At 39.3% G+C, this 16,522-nt stretch overlaps 1 protein-coding gene across 15 annotated transcripts in view; it reads left to right on the plus strand.

Annotated features, from left to right (window-relative positions):
* CDH18 (cadherin 18) overlaps nt 1–16,522 on the plus strand; it is a 689,972-nt gene that overhangs the window by 639,217 nt on the left and 34,233 nt on the right. For all 15 annotated transcript variants that reach the window (XM_080377753.1, XM_080377755.1, XM_080377756.1 and 12 more), the window contains one exon: nt 14,627–14,763. In XM_080377753.1, the coding sequence (XP_080233879.1) occupies nt 14,627–14,763 (137 nt within the window). The remainder of the gene's footprint in view (nt 1–14,626; nt 14,764–16,522) is intronic.

Raw genomic sequence — 16,522 nt, forward strand, 5'->3', positions numbered from 1 at the left:
CTGCTGGTTTAGGGTAAAGTTTTCAATTACATGTTTTTGGCTATTATAGGATCCAATGACATTTTCTACTGGCTTCATTTGTGGGATGAGTTGCTTTCTAAACTGACATGCAGTGTGATAATTTTGTAGAACAATACATGAATATTTGTCTTGAAGGTGGTAGTGGATTTAATTTTTTTTCCAAAAATAAATTATTCATGAAAACATATTTGATGCTATTCCTTTTTATGACATAATGGTATAACCTTTGTGGAAATCGTATGAGTATATAGTTGGAAAACAGTTTTTCTTAAGCTAATTGGGCATTTTCATTCTCTTTACTGAGTTGATATCTGCTGGGTATGTAATAGTCTTGGTATGATGAAACAACTTTTTCAGAACAGTGAAAGTATCAGGTTTTTATGGTTCTCTTGTGCTAATAGTCTTAAGACTCAAAATGTTTAGTGTCAGACGATCAATATATACAATTTCTTTGAGACAAGTTGTATCCTTTGAAAAATTGCCACTATGGTATTTGTGTCTAAATTATAACATAAATAAGAAAATTTCACTAAAAATAACTGCCAAGTACCTGTATTTTTAAACTATAATTCTGAAAAAAACAACAGTCAGACAGGTTAGCTGTCATGGTAGTTTGGGAGTAGGAAGGGCAAGTACAGATTTTACTAATTTCTCCATTCAACTGGCTGTGGTCCTAAGAGTTGTGTCCAGAAGAGGGTAAGACAACCATCATAAAAAGGAAGCAGCAGCAGTTTGTAGAAGACTTGGAAGGCAGAAATAAAACCAGGCAGTAATTTGGAGAAAGAGGGATTAGAAAGAAAAATATTTCCAAATATTTTACTTTTTGTGTTGCCCTTCCCCCCCCCCCCCCCCCCCCCCCCGCCCCAAACACGAATTTGTAACCAGTGATTGAGGGCAGAATGCTAAATATGTATTTTATTCAAATAGGTAAAGAGAAAAATTGTCCTTACCTTTGTCTATCCTGTCGTCCCCCGCCCCCCGCCCGCCCCTTGAGGCTTTTTTTTACATTGTTCCTTCTATCTTACTCTCTTTCAATGTGGAAAAAAACAAAGTGCGAGCAGAACTTACTAAATTGTGAAGCTCTGAAAGGAGCCAGCCTTCAGTTACATGTTGGAGGGGCTCGGCAAGGGCAGTAGCAGCTGAGCTATCCTTGGTGTATCGTTATATTGGGAGCGGGTCCGCTCTCTAGCCAGGCTTTATCGCCTCGGTGGAACTGGCAGTGAATGCCGTTTGTGAGCGTGCGGGCTTTTTTGTGAAGACGCTGATCCTCTAAGGCCTGGACTAACACCTTGGTGCATGGAACCGTGAGTGAAGAGGCACCAAGCCGGGCTGGTGTGCCCTCAGGTTCTCCTGGAGCTTCCTCCTGCAGGAGGAGAAGGGCTGCCCTGGGAACAGGCAGCTTTAACCCCCTTCCCCTCACCTCGCTTAGCACACAAACACTGAGACAGTGAAGAAGGGCTTTGTGTTAAGATTTGCCTGTGGCTGGGGAAACTGTGGGTCGGAAATTATGGGTTGGAAACTGCCCACAACCTGGGAAACAACCCGGGCTGAGCTGCTGCTCTGCCAAAGGCAGAGTCCTGCTCCGCGCTCTGCTCACGGCTTGGGGGAGGCGGTTTTTCTCAGAAACACTGCACTTATGTCCTTCTTTGCTGGTCTGCAAGAAATGCCTCCACTGTTCATCTGAAACCCTGGTGAGTCTGAAAGATAGTCTGAGGGTAATGAGATCATGCCTATCCTTCGTTTCCACAGAATTCCTAGTTCATTGAAAATAAAAATAGTGACCGTAACAATAAAACCAGCAAGAGTCAGTGTAACTTTCTCAGAAAGCACAGATCACACAGACAAGATAGCTGCAGGTAGGACTTGCACAGCTGATCTGTGTGGAGCAGTGGAGTAATGATTCCTCAGCCAAATGGCTCAGACACATCTCCAAATGCTACAAGTCTACAGGACAAGCTACAGAGCAGTGATTTGCTTAAGTTTTTTCCTAATCCACCTGTGCATCCTTTCCACTTTATGAGGATGCTTTTTGCTGTGTATGAGGTTGATAAAGCATTAGGCATACACAGTTGCAACCATATCACCTCTTTGCTGCCTCGTTGCTAAAAGAGATATAGTACTGTGCTTTCTACACTGCCCAATTCAGTAACAGTTTACTTTGGTGGCAACAATAATTCTTATAACCAGAATAATAGAGGAATAGTTACAGTAATTAAAAATGATGAGGGAAAATATTTTTTTTAAAAAAAAGTTGAGCTAAACCCCAAAATAAATAACAAGCTCTATTGTTATCAGTAGAGAGGGAAGTGAAGGCTTTTTTTGTCCTTATTTCCTCACTGCAATTTCATCACAGTGAAATTTCAGCTTGTTCCTGATCTGAGCAGTCTTCAGAGGGCACTGATTTTGTGCCAGTGCTTGTACTACTATTTTACTCTTCCAACCCCAGCAAAAGAACCTCTGTGATAACAAATGGAACTATTACAGACTTCTTTCATTCAAACATTATCTGGTTGGTGATTTGGACTGGTTTAAATGGTTTTTCTTTTTAAGTGGATTTTTTTTTTTCCAAGAAAATAGAAATGCATTTTCATGGAAAAATTTTAAAAATGCTATGTTTTGAAATAAACTATTATTATTCTATTGAAATAAGAAAAGCAAAAATAATCGTAGAAAGCTTAAAACCCAAAGACATTAAAACTTCAGCATTTATTATTTTAAAGGTTTTTGAAGTAATTTAAAGACACTTGAAAAATTGTGTTCTAAATCAACAGAAAACATCCCAAATTGTAACTCATTCACAGGGATTACTGCCTTGTTGGAATATTTTTGAGAAACTAATCCTCTTTCATTGCATTGTGTCAAGTAGTCTGCTTGCATACCATAATCTTTTGTTGCTTGAAAAGGTCAGGCTTAAGTCCCATAGAATACGAAAGAAAGCATGACTATTACATGCTCAAATTATAATTTTACCTTAGAATATTATTAAACTTAAATCTCTCCATACTTACTTATAAAACTTTTTTGCTTCCTGAACCCACACAGAGAAGACTTCTGTGGAGATTAGGGGGTGGAGAGAGCCTTTAATTCGGAAGTTGTATGTGTGCATTGCGTGCAGCCCTAGGCTGCTAGTACTGCCTCAGGGCAGCAGTTGGTGACTGTTGAAACTGCCATCTTCCTGTAGGTGCTTCTTGGGTGGTGACTCCTTCTAGCCATAACAGGTGCTTGTGATGATCCTTGCAGCTTTCTGGCCGCATCTGGTATGTTTTCAGTGAAGTGGTTTTCAGAAAAAATAATGTTGCTGCTGTTCACCAAGCCTCCTCCGAGTTCATGATTCAGAAAAGAGCGAACAGTTTTAAGACCATGATGCTTTCTGAAGCTCTGAATTATAACTATAATAAATTCACTATAATAGTGAAAACAGTTGCATGACATGGGCAAGTTTGCTTATATTAACTTGATCCCAGTTTGATCCTGTCCTGTGAGGAACTGAAAGTATTTGTTAACACTATAGCCTGGTAAGAGTAGTTTTAGACAAGTCAGTCATGCTGTTACAGAAGTACTGTAACATCAGCTTACTCCTTTTGCTGCTGCTGTGCAATCTTTGTCATGCAGTGGTGCAGGAGGCAAATACCTGTTCTGAGCACTAACGATAGGGCCTCTGTCCCCTTTGCTTTTTTCTTACTCCCATTTATTATGTTTGACTTAGGTTGTTTGCATTTCTGGGCAGGACTGGTTTCTTCCCAGCTATTTAACAGAAGGCTTCTGGCAAACAGGGCATGGATACTGATCAGAACTCTGCGTGTGATCGTAGTGTCAAACGATATGAAATATAAACACCTTCCCTTTTCAGAATGACGTGTATCATGGCATGGTTAAAAATAAACTTATGTTTTGTGGGATCCTTGGAAGGTTGATTAGGTTTTGTTACATTAATACATTGGAATTCAAATTATTTTTATGTTGGACCCTAACCAGTCTGTAGTCTACTTTACTGCAATGGATTTTATTCACTAGGACTGAAATTGATTAGCTATAGGAAACTGAAGTAGTCTTAGTGCCTTCCTGATGTCACTAGAAAATTAACTTCTTTCTTCATTGTGCTCTAGACACCACTGCTCAAAAAGCAGTAACACACAGAAGAAATAAATACGAAACATAAAGGTGCACACAGTTACCTTTTATAGAAAATAATAGTTTTACTTCTGGAAAGGCAGAACCAGCCAACCAACAACAAAACAATAAAAACAGAATAGCCACAAAAATAACCAAGAGTCAGAAAAAGTGCTTGTGTTTGTGTGAATATCAGACTTTTAATTTTGTGCTGTTAGTGAAGAATGCAAGTACAATCTCAATGCTGTTTCTGGCTTCTCGCTTTTCTAATGGTTTTATGGTATTGCCTTATAATGGGCAATGTATCATAATGGTTATGATACATGTATGCACTAATGAGTACAAAAATATGCTTTCCAACACCATACCTTGTATCTAGAAGCTATAATGAATTCAGAGTTGCCTTACCCTGGTTTGATTTAAATTGACATCCTTCTCTTCCTTTCTTTCAGCTAGAATACTGAACAATTCATGAATGACAAGTACATAGGATTATAACAATTAATGTGGTGTAAGAAATTGTTCTTTGACTCCTGCATCAGGCAAAGGAACTTATTTTAACTTTTGCTGCATTGGTAGTAAAAGACAGGTATAGATTTTCTGGCATCAGCCATTAGAAAGTCATGTTAATTTTCAGTAAATGGTATTTTAAGAGGCATGTTCATATGTAGATGAAAGAACATACCCATGAAGTTTCATGTATTCCTATTATTTTTTCTGAGAACCTTAAAGACATAACATGTCATGGAGGATTCTGGTTATAGTCTATTTTTCTGATGTGAAGTTTGTATTTACTAGAGGTAGAATATGATTCAAACTCAGTCACTCAAATTTTGGTCACACAGTATCAGTATATTAACTGAAGGGAGGTGCAGGAGAGAGCGGGGGGGGGTATAATGCAAATTGTTTTTGTAAATATTTTCTTTTCTTCCTGTTCTCTGAGATCAGTATCAGTTACTACACCACTCCCACCCCACCCCCCCTACTGTCAGTAGGGAGAGAGGATAATTTATTTTCCTTGCTGAAAAATGTAAAAGCCTTTTCACTTAGTTGTGTTCATTTGTCTTACTTGCTCTTTGAATGTCATATAAGTGAAATAAGGTCAATTTTTTTTTCTCCTGCCCTGTGCACACGATGCTGTTAGGTGTACTTACAGCAGCCTACTGAGATGGGTGCCATCATATAGAGTGACTGTCCCTCCCTCACATCCCCAATGGAGGAACATCCCCTCCCAGATCCTGCCAGTCCTGTGCTTGTGGAGGCAAAGGCAGATATCTGTCCTCCACTCTGCTCAGACCCTGGAAGCATGATAGTGTCATAATCCTGTGATCAACACCTACAGAGACACGCTAATATCTTCCCAGGGTATGGGAGTGGCTCACAGTTTGTTAGCAGACAGGAGCTCTGTCTTCCTCCTCCGTCTCACCTCCTTCATTCATTTGCTTTCTGTATTCCTCCAGTATCCTTCTTCTCTAAGATTGTCATTAAATCAGAACAGAAAAAGAATGCTCTAGTTTGAATGGCTAAAGACAGAGGGGAGCTTTTCTCCAAGTTCTTCTCTGATGCTCTGTCTTCACAGGGAGGAACCATTTTAAAACCTTTCTTGATAGTGTTGAGGTGAGAGACCTGTTGCAGATTTTTCTCCTTGAGGCCTCAAATTATTTTTGATTCTTGTCAAGCAATGTGGCCCAGACCTCCCACATACAAAAATGTCCATCCCTCTCTCTGCAGGAACTGGTAAGCTGTTCTGACAGCTGTTCTGACTAGGAAGCATCCAGCTTGGGATGGTGGTCAAAATCTCACAGAAACCAGAACCACCTCCATCCCTCACTTAGAGCTGTGAGATAAAACGCTGACAGATCATCTTTGTGTGGTGACTCTGAGAGCCTGATTTTTCATGCCAGGACACCATCTTTATGTTTCTATAATTTCCACAGGTTTCAGAATGCCTTCAGTATTTAAAAATCTTTTGTGTTTTTAGAGTCAGTCTTCATATCTGAACATCTCTGTAATGTGGTCTTCTGATAGGGACATTCAACTCCAGTAAATAGGCCTACATCTATCAATTTTGGTTTTATTTGGTTTAGTCTTTAGTAGAAGGAGGGAAAAAAAAAAAAGAATATGTAAGTAGAATACTATTCTTTAGCTAGTAAAACTTTTAGGAACAAAAAATTATTCTCTTGTAACACTTACTGCACTTTATTTCTTAGCAGCATTGGAATCTGAAGTTAATCTCTCCAAATAAAAAGTAACTTCAGTATAACAGTTCAGCCATTAACTCATCTACTTGAAATGCATTTGGGCAGTTGTAGTCAGGAAAAGAAGACAAACCTTTATCTGGCTTTCGCTTCTGAATTACGTCTCTAAGGATGTGGGCTGTTCTTAACCTACATTTACTGGCAGAATCAGCTAGAAAAGATGATCGGTAGTTAAAACATGCAGACAGAAAATGTCAGCTAGAAAAGATGGGTGTACATAAATGGCTCATTTCCTTCAAACAAACAGCATGCCCATTTTCCAGTGTCCAAGGTGAGCAGTGTGCTAGCAATGCAGAAGGGATGGGAATGAGAACAGGATCAGGAAGCCAACCTCTGCATGCAATGCAAACCAGTAGTGGCTACCTCTCCCAGGCTTTGCCGGGAGGCAGCAGCTCAGTGCTTGCAATTTCCCCATGCCCCTCGGCATCCGCCACCTCACATTTCTAGGACAAGGAGAGGAGAGGTTACCACTTTGCTGAGCTGAGATTTCGGTATGAGGTGAACCAGGAGTCCCATATGGGAGACAACAAGGTACGGCTGATCAGCTGATGGATGTCAGATGGCAGCCAGCACCCCAGCTAACCCAGTGGGAACAGCATATCAAACTGAGTTACTGCAAATGCTCCAAGAGGAACGGTATTTTTCTCAAGTTATGCTATGCCTGTCTGAAAAAAACCCGAAGGAATGGTAAACAGAGAGATTACATTCTCTAAGCTGTCTTTAAATGTATTACATTTTCACAACTGGAAAGCACAGTTAAAGGCTGTAGCTCTCAGTTGTAGCCTTCTGCTGAGGAGCTCTGGAACATCTAATGTCTCCTTAATCTACCAGACATGCTGCAGGGAGAAAATTGGTTACCTGCTGTACTGGCAGCCAGCTTCTGACTCACACATCACAATTGCTTAACTCTCCAGGAGAAGTTTGTTTGAACTACGGAGAAACGGATTGATCCTGGAAGGGAGATAGTGTAGTGCAAGACAGTCATGACAACGAAATGTCACCCCACTGCTTCATTCAGCATCAAGGGGATTCTGCTTGTTCCCCAACTCATGAGGAGTGCTGCTGCCAGGAGGCAGAGAGAAGATAAAAGGCACGCACCAGAACTATGTCCCACCATGGGCCGTGTCTTGTTGCACTCCAGCTGGCCAAACACAGAGCTGCAGCTGATCAGCTCTCTCACTGTTCCTCCTGGTATACCACTCTCCCTCACCCTGTGCAGTTGTTGCTTATGCTTCTTTTTCTGAGTTTCTTTTGTTTGTTTGTTTTTATTTCAAGAAAAAATTGTCTCTATAATTTCAGTCTGAGCATTTGTTTCTGAGAAGGTTCATTTGCTTAAATTTTTAACTATTTATTTATTAATATTATTATTATTATTTTAATTATTATTATTAACAGATTTCCCTATAATGGCATTTGATTTCTAATTGGTAAGTCTTTAGGTGGTGTGTGCAATTGGTTTGACGGAGGATCTATCCTCTTCCCATGACCTTCTTTAAGTGCTGCTTTGTAATTGGCTTCACATGTTATTAGAGAGCTGGCTATTTACCTGTGTCTCAGTAGAAAAGCCCAAAGAAGTACTGTGACCTGTGAATCCACATCTGGCTGAAATGTGGCTTTGGGAGTTCATAGAATCATAGAATGGTTTGAGTTGGAAGAGACCTTAAAGATCATGTAGTTCCACCCCCGCTGCCATGGGCAGGGACACCTCCCACTAGACCAGGCTGCTCAAAGCCCCGTCCAGCCTGGCCTGAACGCTTCCAGGGATGGGGCAACCACAGCTTCTCTGGGCAACCTGTTCTGGTGCCTCACCACCCTCACAGTAAAGAATTTCTTCCTAATATCTAATCTAAATCTACCCTCTTTTAATTTAAAACTATTACCCCTTGTCTTGTCACTACAGGCCCTACTAAAACGTCTGTGCCCACCTTTCTTGTAGGCTCCCTTGTGGTGCTAGAAGGCCGCTATGAGGTCTCCCCAGAGCCTTCTCTTCTCCAGGCTGAAAACCCCCAACTCTCTCAGCCTGTCTTCATAGGAGAGGTGCTCCAGCCCTCTGATCATCTTTGTGGCCTTACTCTGGACTTGATCCAACAGGTCCATGGCCTTCTTATGTTGGGGGCCCCAGGGCTGAACACAGTGCTCCAGGTGGGGGCTCACAAGAACGAAGTAGAGGGGGGGAATCACTTCCCTTGACCTGCTGCTCAGGCTTCTTTTGTTCATTGTCTTAAGTTCATTAAGTTTATATCATCTTAAGTTTATTACCAATGACAGGTTTGTAGCAGGGTGGAAATTTCTGGAAAAGTTCTTGTTTATAGTTGGTAAATAGGGTAATAAACAGAAATAGCATAATGAAAGGATAAGCTAAAGACTTGATTAAAAACAAACAAAACCACAAGTTAAAAACTTTAAAGTATTTAAAAACTCAAACTCACGTCTCCCTCTTAAAACACAATAGTGGAGAAAGACATACTGGAATAGTAACAGACTATGCTACGTGTCTCTCAAGCGACAAACTGATGTTAATAATATCTTAAGACTGAATAATTTAGGGAGAGGCATTCTGAAAATGCTTATGCGTTTTAGCTTCAGAAGCCCTCCTAAAAGTTTTGGAAATCATTAATGTCCCTAAACTCCATTTCAAGCTTTTAAACCTTCTCCTTTTTTAAGCAGCCTCTGTATTAATAGAGCCTGACTACTTTAATACTGCAAACTGGTTTATGTGCCAGGAGTGCCCTTCTGCCTAAGACCCGTCTCGCATATATATATTTTTCTGTTTCCTAATTCCTGCAAATGCTTTTAGTTTTCAATAAAAATGGTGGGAATATCTGTCACCACTGAACCACTGCTTCACTAAAGACAGGAAGCAAGGGGTGATGTCACAGGAGCCAGGGGCCCGCTTTGGTCCTGTGTTGCGGCTGGCTGAGACTGAGTTAATTACCCCATAGCAGCCCTCAGAGTGCTGTGCTTTGTCTTGGTAGCTAGAATGGTCTTGCTAGTGGCTAGGGCTTCGGCCGCTGCTGAGCAGTGCTCCCAGAGCATCGGGGCTGCCTGTCTGACATTCCTCACCTCACCAGTTGGCTGGGGGTGGGCAAGATCTTGGGAGGGGACAAGCCAGGACAACTGCTCCAAACTGACCAAAGGGATATTCCATACCATATGATGTCTGCTCAGCAACAAAAGCTAAGAGAAAGGAGGAGGAAGGAGGGATATTTGTTACTTACGATGTTTGTCTTCTGGGGCAACTGCTATGTGTACTGAAGCCCTGCTTCCTGGGAAGTGGCCGGACATTGCCTGCTGATGGGGAATAGAGAGTAACATTTTTTGTTTTCCTTTGCTTCCGCGTGCAACCTTTGCTTTTGTTTATTAAATTGCTTTTATCCTGACCCACAAGTTTTTCCATCTTATTTTCCCCCCCTGCCATTTTTCTGAGGAAAGGAGTGATAGAGCAGCTTGGTGGGCACCTGGTCTCCAGCCAAGGTCAAACCACCACAGGTCAGAAGCTGGAATAATGACATGGGTGGTAATTGGAGATGCCCTTCTGTTGAGTGACTCTGCCTAATAAAAAAGGTGGTACATGTTGCACTTCCCACTGCTTTCAGGATCGAGTTTTGGTATTTAATTTCCTTCGTATTCACTTCAGGTAGTGTAACTAATAGGTTTTCTATATTCATGATCCTTTTTAATGAAGTTTCTTGAAGATTGGTTTCTGTTGCTGGTTTGGACACAAACAGTTCATGGAGAGCTGTTTATCTAGGCATGTCTTGTTATTAAGTCTCTTTATTAACATCTGCCATGCAACTCAGATGTGCTGATTCAATGACTAAAAGTATGCTAATTCACACCGCATTGTCATGAGTAAAAGTAAACTAATGTCTGCAATGAATATTATGAATTCATTTGTAAATGAATGCATTCTAAGAAGAAACAGTCAACTGAATTAAGGTGAAAATTCACTTTTGAACTAACTCTGAAATTCAAAACTTGCACTATAGCTTTTTGCGGTCTAGAAAAAGCATTGAAAAACAGCTCAATAGAGGTGGAAGGAAGGGTAGGAGGGGAAGGGTATGACTATCTTTGTTGCCACTGTTATCTACCTGAAAGTAAGTTTTTTACTAGGTGAAATAAATGTAGATGCCTAAGGAAACCATCATTGGCTCTGGAATATGCTATATTTATGCATGTACCTGGTCTCTATTCTCAACATGTTGATAAATCAGTGGCTGATACTTATAAAGGCCTAAAATGTTAAGGACTTTTTAAATATAGTGAAACTTGTTCTAATTGAGTGGCTCTTACATGTGACAGAAATGGGTGGCTCTACCAAGGGAGGTTCTTGTACAAAATATTTTTAGAGCTCTTGTGATCAGTGCTTTGGACTAGGATTCCTTGTTCTTCTATTGTGTGGGAGTATCTTCTGCAATTTGTTTTACTGAGACATTCATGGAGGTTGGAAAGCACAGCAGTGCAAATGGCTGCTTTGGATATGATGGACAAAGCAATTGTAAGAAAGAATCTGGAGTAATGGAGGAGAACTGAACATTGTAACGGGAATGCATAAGAAAGGGCCACACTTATTCACAATCAAGAGAAATGTGTCAAGCTGCAAATGTTTCAATGTCTGTGACTGTATGCACACAAAGAGGAAATGCTACTGTGGGTAAATTAGAAACATTTTTCATTATTCTACTGTTACTGGAATTAAAAGTGTTAGTAAAATAAGTTACCTTAGGATCACTTTATTTCCATTAGTGACACAGAAAATACAACTGAAATTATTCATCCAGTACTAAGTTCTTTAAACTGAGAACTTTGAGCTTCTATAGAATGCATTTAAATAACTGATTTAGAAAGAGGTGTTCATATTTAAAACACTAAGACCATCTTTTACTATCAGTCTATGAAAACGAAGTGTTAGGTAGTCACAGTTCATAACAGAATCAAACTTCAGTTATTCTACACAAAATTCATATTTGGGACAAATATTTGTCATTTTAATTCTGTCCTTCACTCAGAGGGGGAGGTAATGATTAGCTGTAAGACACACACACATAACAAGCAGCTGAGTATTCTTACTGCTTTAAGTTTTTTTCTCATTTCAGCCCAGTTTGAAATCAGGTCTATTTTTAAGCTACCATCTAAAGTACTAAATAGCCCTATTTTTTTTGGTTCTGTGATCAACTCAATACTGACTTTCAGAGCAGTCATTGTGCCTGATGTTGATAACAAGTAGACAATGTCCGCAGTAATAAATGTTTGCAAGGGCAAGACTCTTGTATTATAAATTGTTTGGGATTTGCAGTACATATTCCATAAGAACAGGTCAGTGAAGCATTTTTTTTTTCTTTAGCAATAATTCTTATCGTTACCAGGAGACCCCTAGAGTCAAGAAAAACAAGGCTGTTTCAGGAGAGAAGGAATTAAATTTTATCATTGCATAACTGATTGTAAGCTCCACCAGTGATGGGTCTCCTAGAAAAACTGAGGGACAATTATGCTTCCTATGCTTCCCGTCAGCATTCCAGTTCATCATGGAAAACACAGTTGTGTATATGTGCACTCCCCATCTTGCCCAGTACAACCAAACTTTCATTATTTCTGCCATATTGCAGGCAGAGATAGGTAGTATAGTCAAGATGTTCCAACTCTTTGTCAAAGCTCAGGTTCCCTACACTGTCAAGCATAAGGTTTAAGGCATGGGGGAGATTTCTTCACCTGATGCATGTATCTTCTGTAAAAAGTTCAAATCTCAACATAACTCCATGGCAAGCATGGCAACTTTATGGACTTTTAGAGGTTGATAGCACTGTCTCCAAAGTTTTTGTAACTAATAAAAGGTAAGGCTAGTGGTGCACATCAGATACAACTTTTCTGCAAATATTGGCACAATCTTTCAGAACATTTCCATGACAAATACACTTGGAGAAGCTGAAAATCTGTGCTTCATGGAAGACTGAGACCTGCAGAGACTGGAAAAATGAATTGCTTTGACATTGAAATGCAGGTCCTGATTCCCAAATAAAGATGTGTGGCTAGCCTGGGCCAATACTGGCACATAAAATAATGCCAGCAAGATAGTTGTGTGGTCCTTGTTTGTTTGTTTGTTTTGTAATGGGTCCTCAGAGTATTCCAATATTCCTCTAAAGCAACGTAATTTTTCTTGGACAACTGTAACATTCAGTTTGTGACTGTCAGTGACTGATGAATGTTGATCAAGAGTGCTTTCTTAATTCATCTCCTTAGTTTACTGAACACTAAGAAGCATACCAACTTTTGTAAGGGTGCCTGCATGCCCACTGCGATTCAGCACTTAGAAATTCAGCAATTTTTTGTTGTTTTTTCTCTGGCAACATAATTGTTTTGATTTTTTTTTTTTCCATCCAATTTGGGACATGCTGATTAAATAACGTCCTCTGAAAAAATATTTCCTGAATTAAATTTTTAAAAATGGTTGCCCCATCCCCTGCATAATCAAGATCTTGCCAGTCTGTTTTCAGTATGGAGACAGTTGTAATCTGTTACTTGTCCGAAGCAACTTCAGCTGCCATCTTGCACATCCAAAGTGTCTTTATTGAGCACTTCTGGTGTATTTTAAAGCGGAGTATTCTCAGGTGCTGGTAGTTAATGACCTGAACGTAGGTTCTCACTGTAGCTCAGATAGGGAACAACAAGTTAAATCCTTACTCTAGGGAAACATAAAATGGGTGGGAACTGAGGTCTGCTGTCTCTCCAACAGCTGCCACAGTCATATGTGAACAGCTTCACTCTTCACAATGTTGAATGGAAACACAGAGAGCAAGCCAGAAGGAAAGATGAGCTAGCCTAGTTTGGGCTGCTTTAATTTCCAGCGCGTGACCTACAGTTCTTTAATTGCTGAAAACACTAGAAGCATGAAAAGAAATACTTGCACGCCACAAGCCAAAATAGCGTATTGTAAGGCAGATCTACAATACTTCTTGCAGAGGGGGGGGAAGCGGATTCAGGTTCTCTCCAAGAAGGAACCAACAACAACCTCCTAACCTAAGCCATGAAGTCCTAGCTGGCTTTTCCACTGAGTGTCCTTAACTTTTGACCAGTTAAGATGCCTCAGTTAAATTGCTGCCTTCTCCTCTGGTGCTTTATTTCTTTTGCTTTTTCACATGTCATATCTTACTTCAATAAGTCATTCAATGAAAAGTTTGTTTGCTTGTTTTTGCTTTCCACAAACAGTCTTCCTAAGTACATTGTGAGAGAAGTAAAACTGAAGTTATTTTTAACTTTTTTGAGCCTGACAGCTTTTATGTGTACCGCTCTTTTTATTAGTTGGCAGTTACACTTTTGGTGATGTAAAAATAAGAGCAATTGGATGGGACAAATAAATCATTTTGACCTATATAGAGCATCCATATGTTAAAAACTTCACAGAATGAAAGCAGGGCTGACAAATTATCAGGTAAAAGCAAATACAGTATATAAAAGACTTAGAATCTTTTTCCTTATTTGTTTCATCAAGTCTGAAGTTAGTGAAGAAGGCTTGATAGGGTCTGTAATTGCTTCATTTGTTAAAACTTGTTGTAAATGTCTCCAGCTTTGAGAAATAAATGCCTTATAAATCTCTCCTCCTGTATTCCCTCCCTCCGCTTCCATTACCCATTTCAAGGCTTTTACTGTCCCTGCTAGGCAAAGTGCCCGGGAGCTAAGGGAGATAAGTGGGGCTGCTTAGTTCTGCCTGTAGGCTGGTGTCACCTGCAGCTCTGGGAATCAGCTGGTTTAGCTACTAGTCTCTAATGGCTCCGTTCGAAACGGCTTGTGTCATCATGGCATCAACTTCATGTCAGAGAGACGTGCTTCACGACAGGTACTAGGACTAAGCACGCTGGTTTGCAGTGACAAGCAAACAAGCAGAAGAATAATATCTTAATATCGTTCTGGGTTTTTTTCTGCTTTTCCAGCTTATGATTTTATATGTGTAACTTACCTTTGACAGGATTGTATACTGCTGTGTAAAATATCACCTGTTAGCAATTCATATCTTTGTGATTCATGGTGGAAAACTTACTATGTATAAAAAACCTTGTAAAATTATGAAAGAAATGAGCTATCATGTTACTTCAGGTGTCTCCATAATGTAGAGCTTTTTTGGGGTGTTTTTAAAAATGTCTATGATTTTAAAAACTTGGAAGTAATATTTTCATGTAGCTTTCTGATGCTTTGGATTATACATACTACAATGAGTATATATTTATTGTTGTATTTCTTCATAGGTATTTCATTGATCATAACACAGAAGAAGATAGGTATTTCACCATTGATGCCAGTACTGGGACCATTAAGACTGCCAAGATCTTTGACAGAGAGGAGACGCCTTGGTACAACATCACAGTGGCTGCTTCTGAGATAGGTAAATAATGTATTTGGCACATAGTATTAATTTTTTTTTAAAAAAGCGATAATAATAATTTTCAGTGTTTAAGAAACACTGTCCTCAGATGTTCTTCTTAACACCATTGGATTTTTAGTGAATTTGGATAAAGGGGAGTTTTCTCTGTGTGCATAAATTCCCTAATTCCACAAAACAAATAAACAAACCCGCCCCCCCCACCCCCCCATGCCTGTGTGGTTCCACCTGTGCAAATTTACCATGTTTTTCTGTATGTGATAAAAGGCTGTCAGTTACCCAGGAACAGTTCCAAGCGTCAGTGTCCTAAAATCAACAGCTTGTTCCATTTTGTTTCGTATTTCACGTATCTTAGAAGATAACGCTATGTAGTACTGTGTGAGAAATATATCCCTCCTTGATTCTGCTGTTAACCTGTTTTAGCGAATTGCATGTTAAATATGCTAATATTAATTTATATCTGGCAGGTGCCTAGTAGCTGCTGATTATGGGGGTATACCTCTGGACTTTTAATAGGCAAATTGCCAAATAAAGATACAATAAATACTTGCCTGTGCATTTGAAATGCCTCAAAATCTGATGAATTTCCATTGCCTCGGATAAGCCAAGTGAAGAGCAGTCAAGAATGTCTGACTGAGTAGTCCCAGATAAATATTTTTGCATGAGGCAAGGACAATTTAAAGAACATTTCAGTTACCTTTTTATTACAGGGTCTTTTTTTTTGGAATTTTTTAAAGTTTCAAAGTTAAACTCAACAAAGGAAATGGAAAAAAAAACCCCAACCTGGATCAATAGATCTAGTTCTGCTAACTCTTCACGACACTCTTTCAGTGGCAGTGATTTTGATCAAAACTGTGAATCTTTATATATATTCCGTTATGTTTTCTTTTTTATCTTTTTTTTGTGTGTGTATTCTGTCATTGCCAGATGACATAATACAGGTTTTACCTGTACGAGGTGCCACTGACATTATTGAGCGCCCTCTGCTTTTACCTCCGGGTTTCACCTCTGTTTCATCTCCAGGTTAAAATGGAATCTGTTCTGCTGCTACATCACTAACACATGTTACAGAATTTACATCATGTATATACTTTATAAGGACAACAGATTGTTTCTTATTAGTTTGCCTGATTTCACAACTAACTTGATGTTTTGAACTAAGTAATTCTCTATTTTAAATAGTAAAATCTTAGTCTTATGGTTAGTGCTTTAAAAAAGGTAACCACTGACACTTCAGTGTGCTTAAGTGTCTTTGTATATACCGTGTTATTTCAGTGCAGGATGAAATAAAATATAATTGAAGCCTTAGCATAAGCAGGTGCTTAGTAAGTGTTAATTTGCATTAAGATTTAAAAGCCGCATTGGGAGATACTGAAAAAAGGAGTAGTCACTAGTCTTTTTTGGAAGCCATCCAATTGTAAATATTTTGCAGAAATAAATTTCAAGAGCATTAAACTTCAGTGTAGATTTCTACACATTGTTTATTTCGCATAATCAAATGAGTGGTAGTACATACCATGCTGAAAGAATAGAATGGAAAGGGGAGAAGGATTATGTTTATAACTGAAAGAGAATGGAATGAATAATGAGGATGAAATTCCTTTTATTTTTAAGACAGCCTGCTTAGAATTCTCCATTCCAGGTGCAGTTTTTTACAGGAAAACAGAGATTATTTTTTTTTTCTCCCTCACTTTGCCTTTCTTACTTTTAAAGTTGGGGTTGGAAAGATAAGTAAATCTATAATGTGGGTTATGAATAAAAG

The sequence above is a fragment of the Falco punctatus genome, assembly GCF_963210335.1.
Source record: "Falco punctatus genome assembly, chromosome: 3".
Lineage (NCBI taxonomy): Eukaryota > Metazoa > Chordata > Aves > Falconiformes > Falconidae > Falco > Falco punctatus.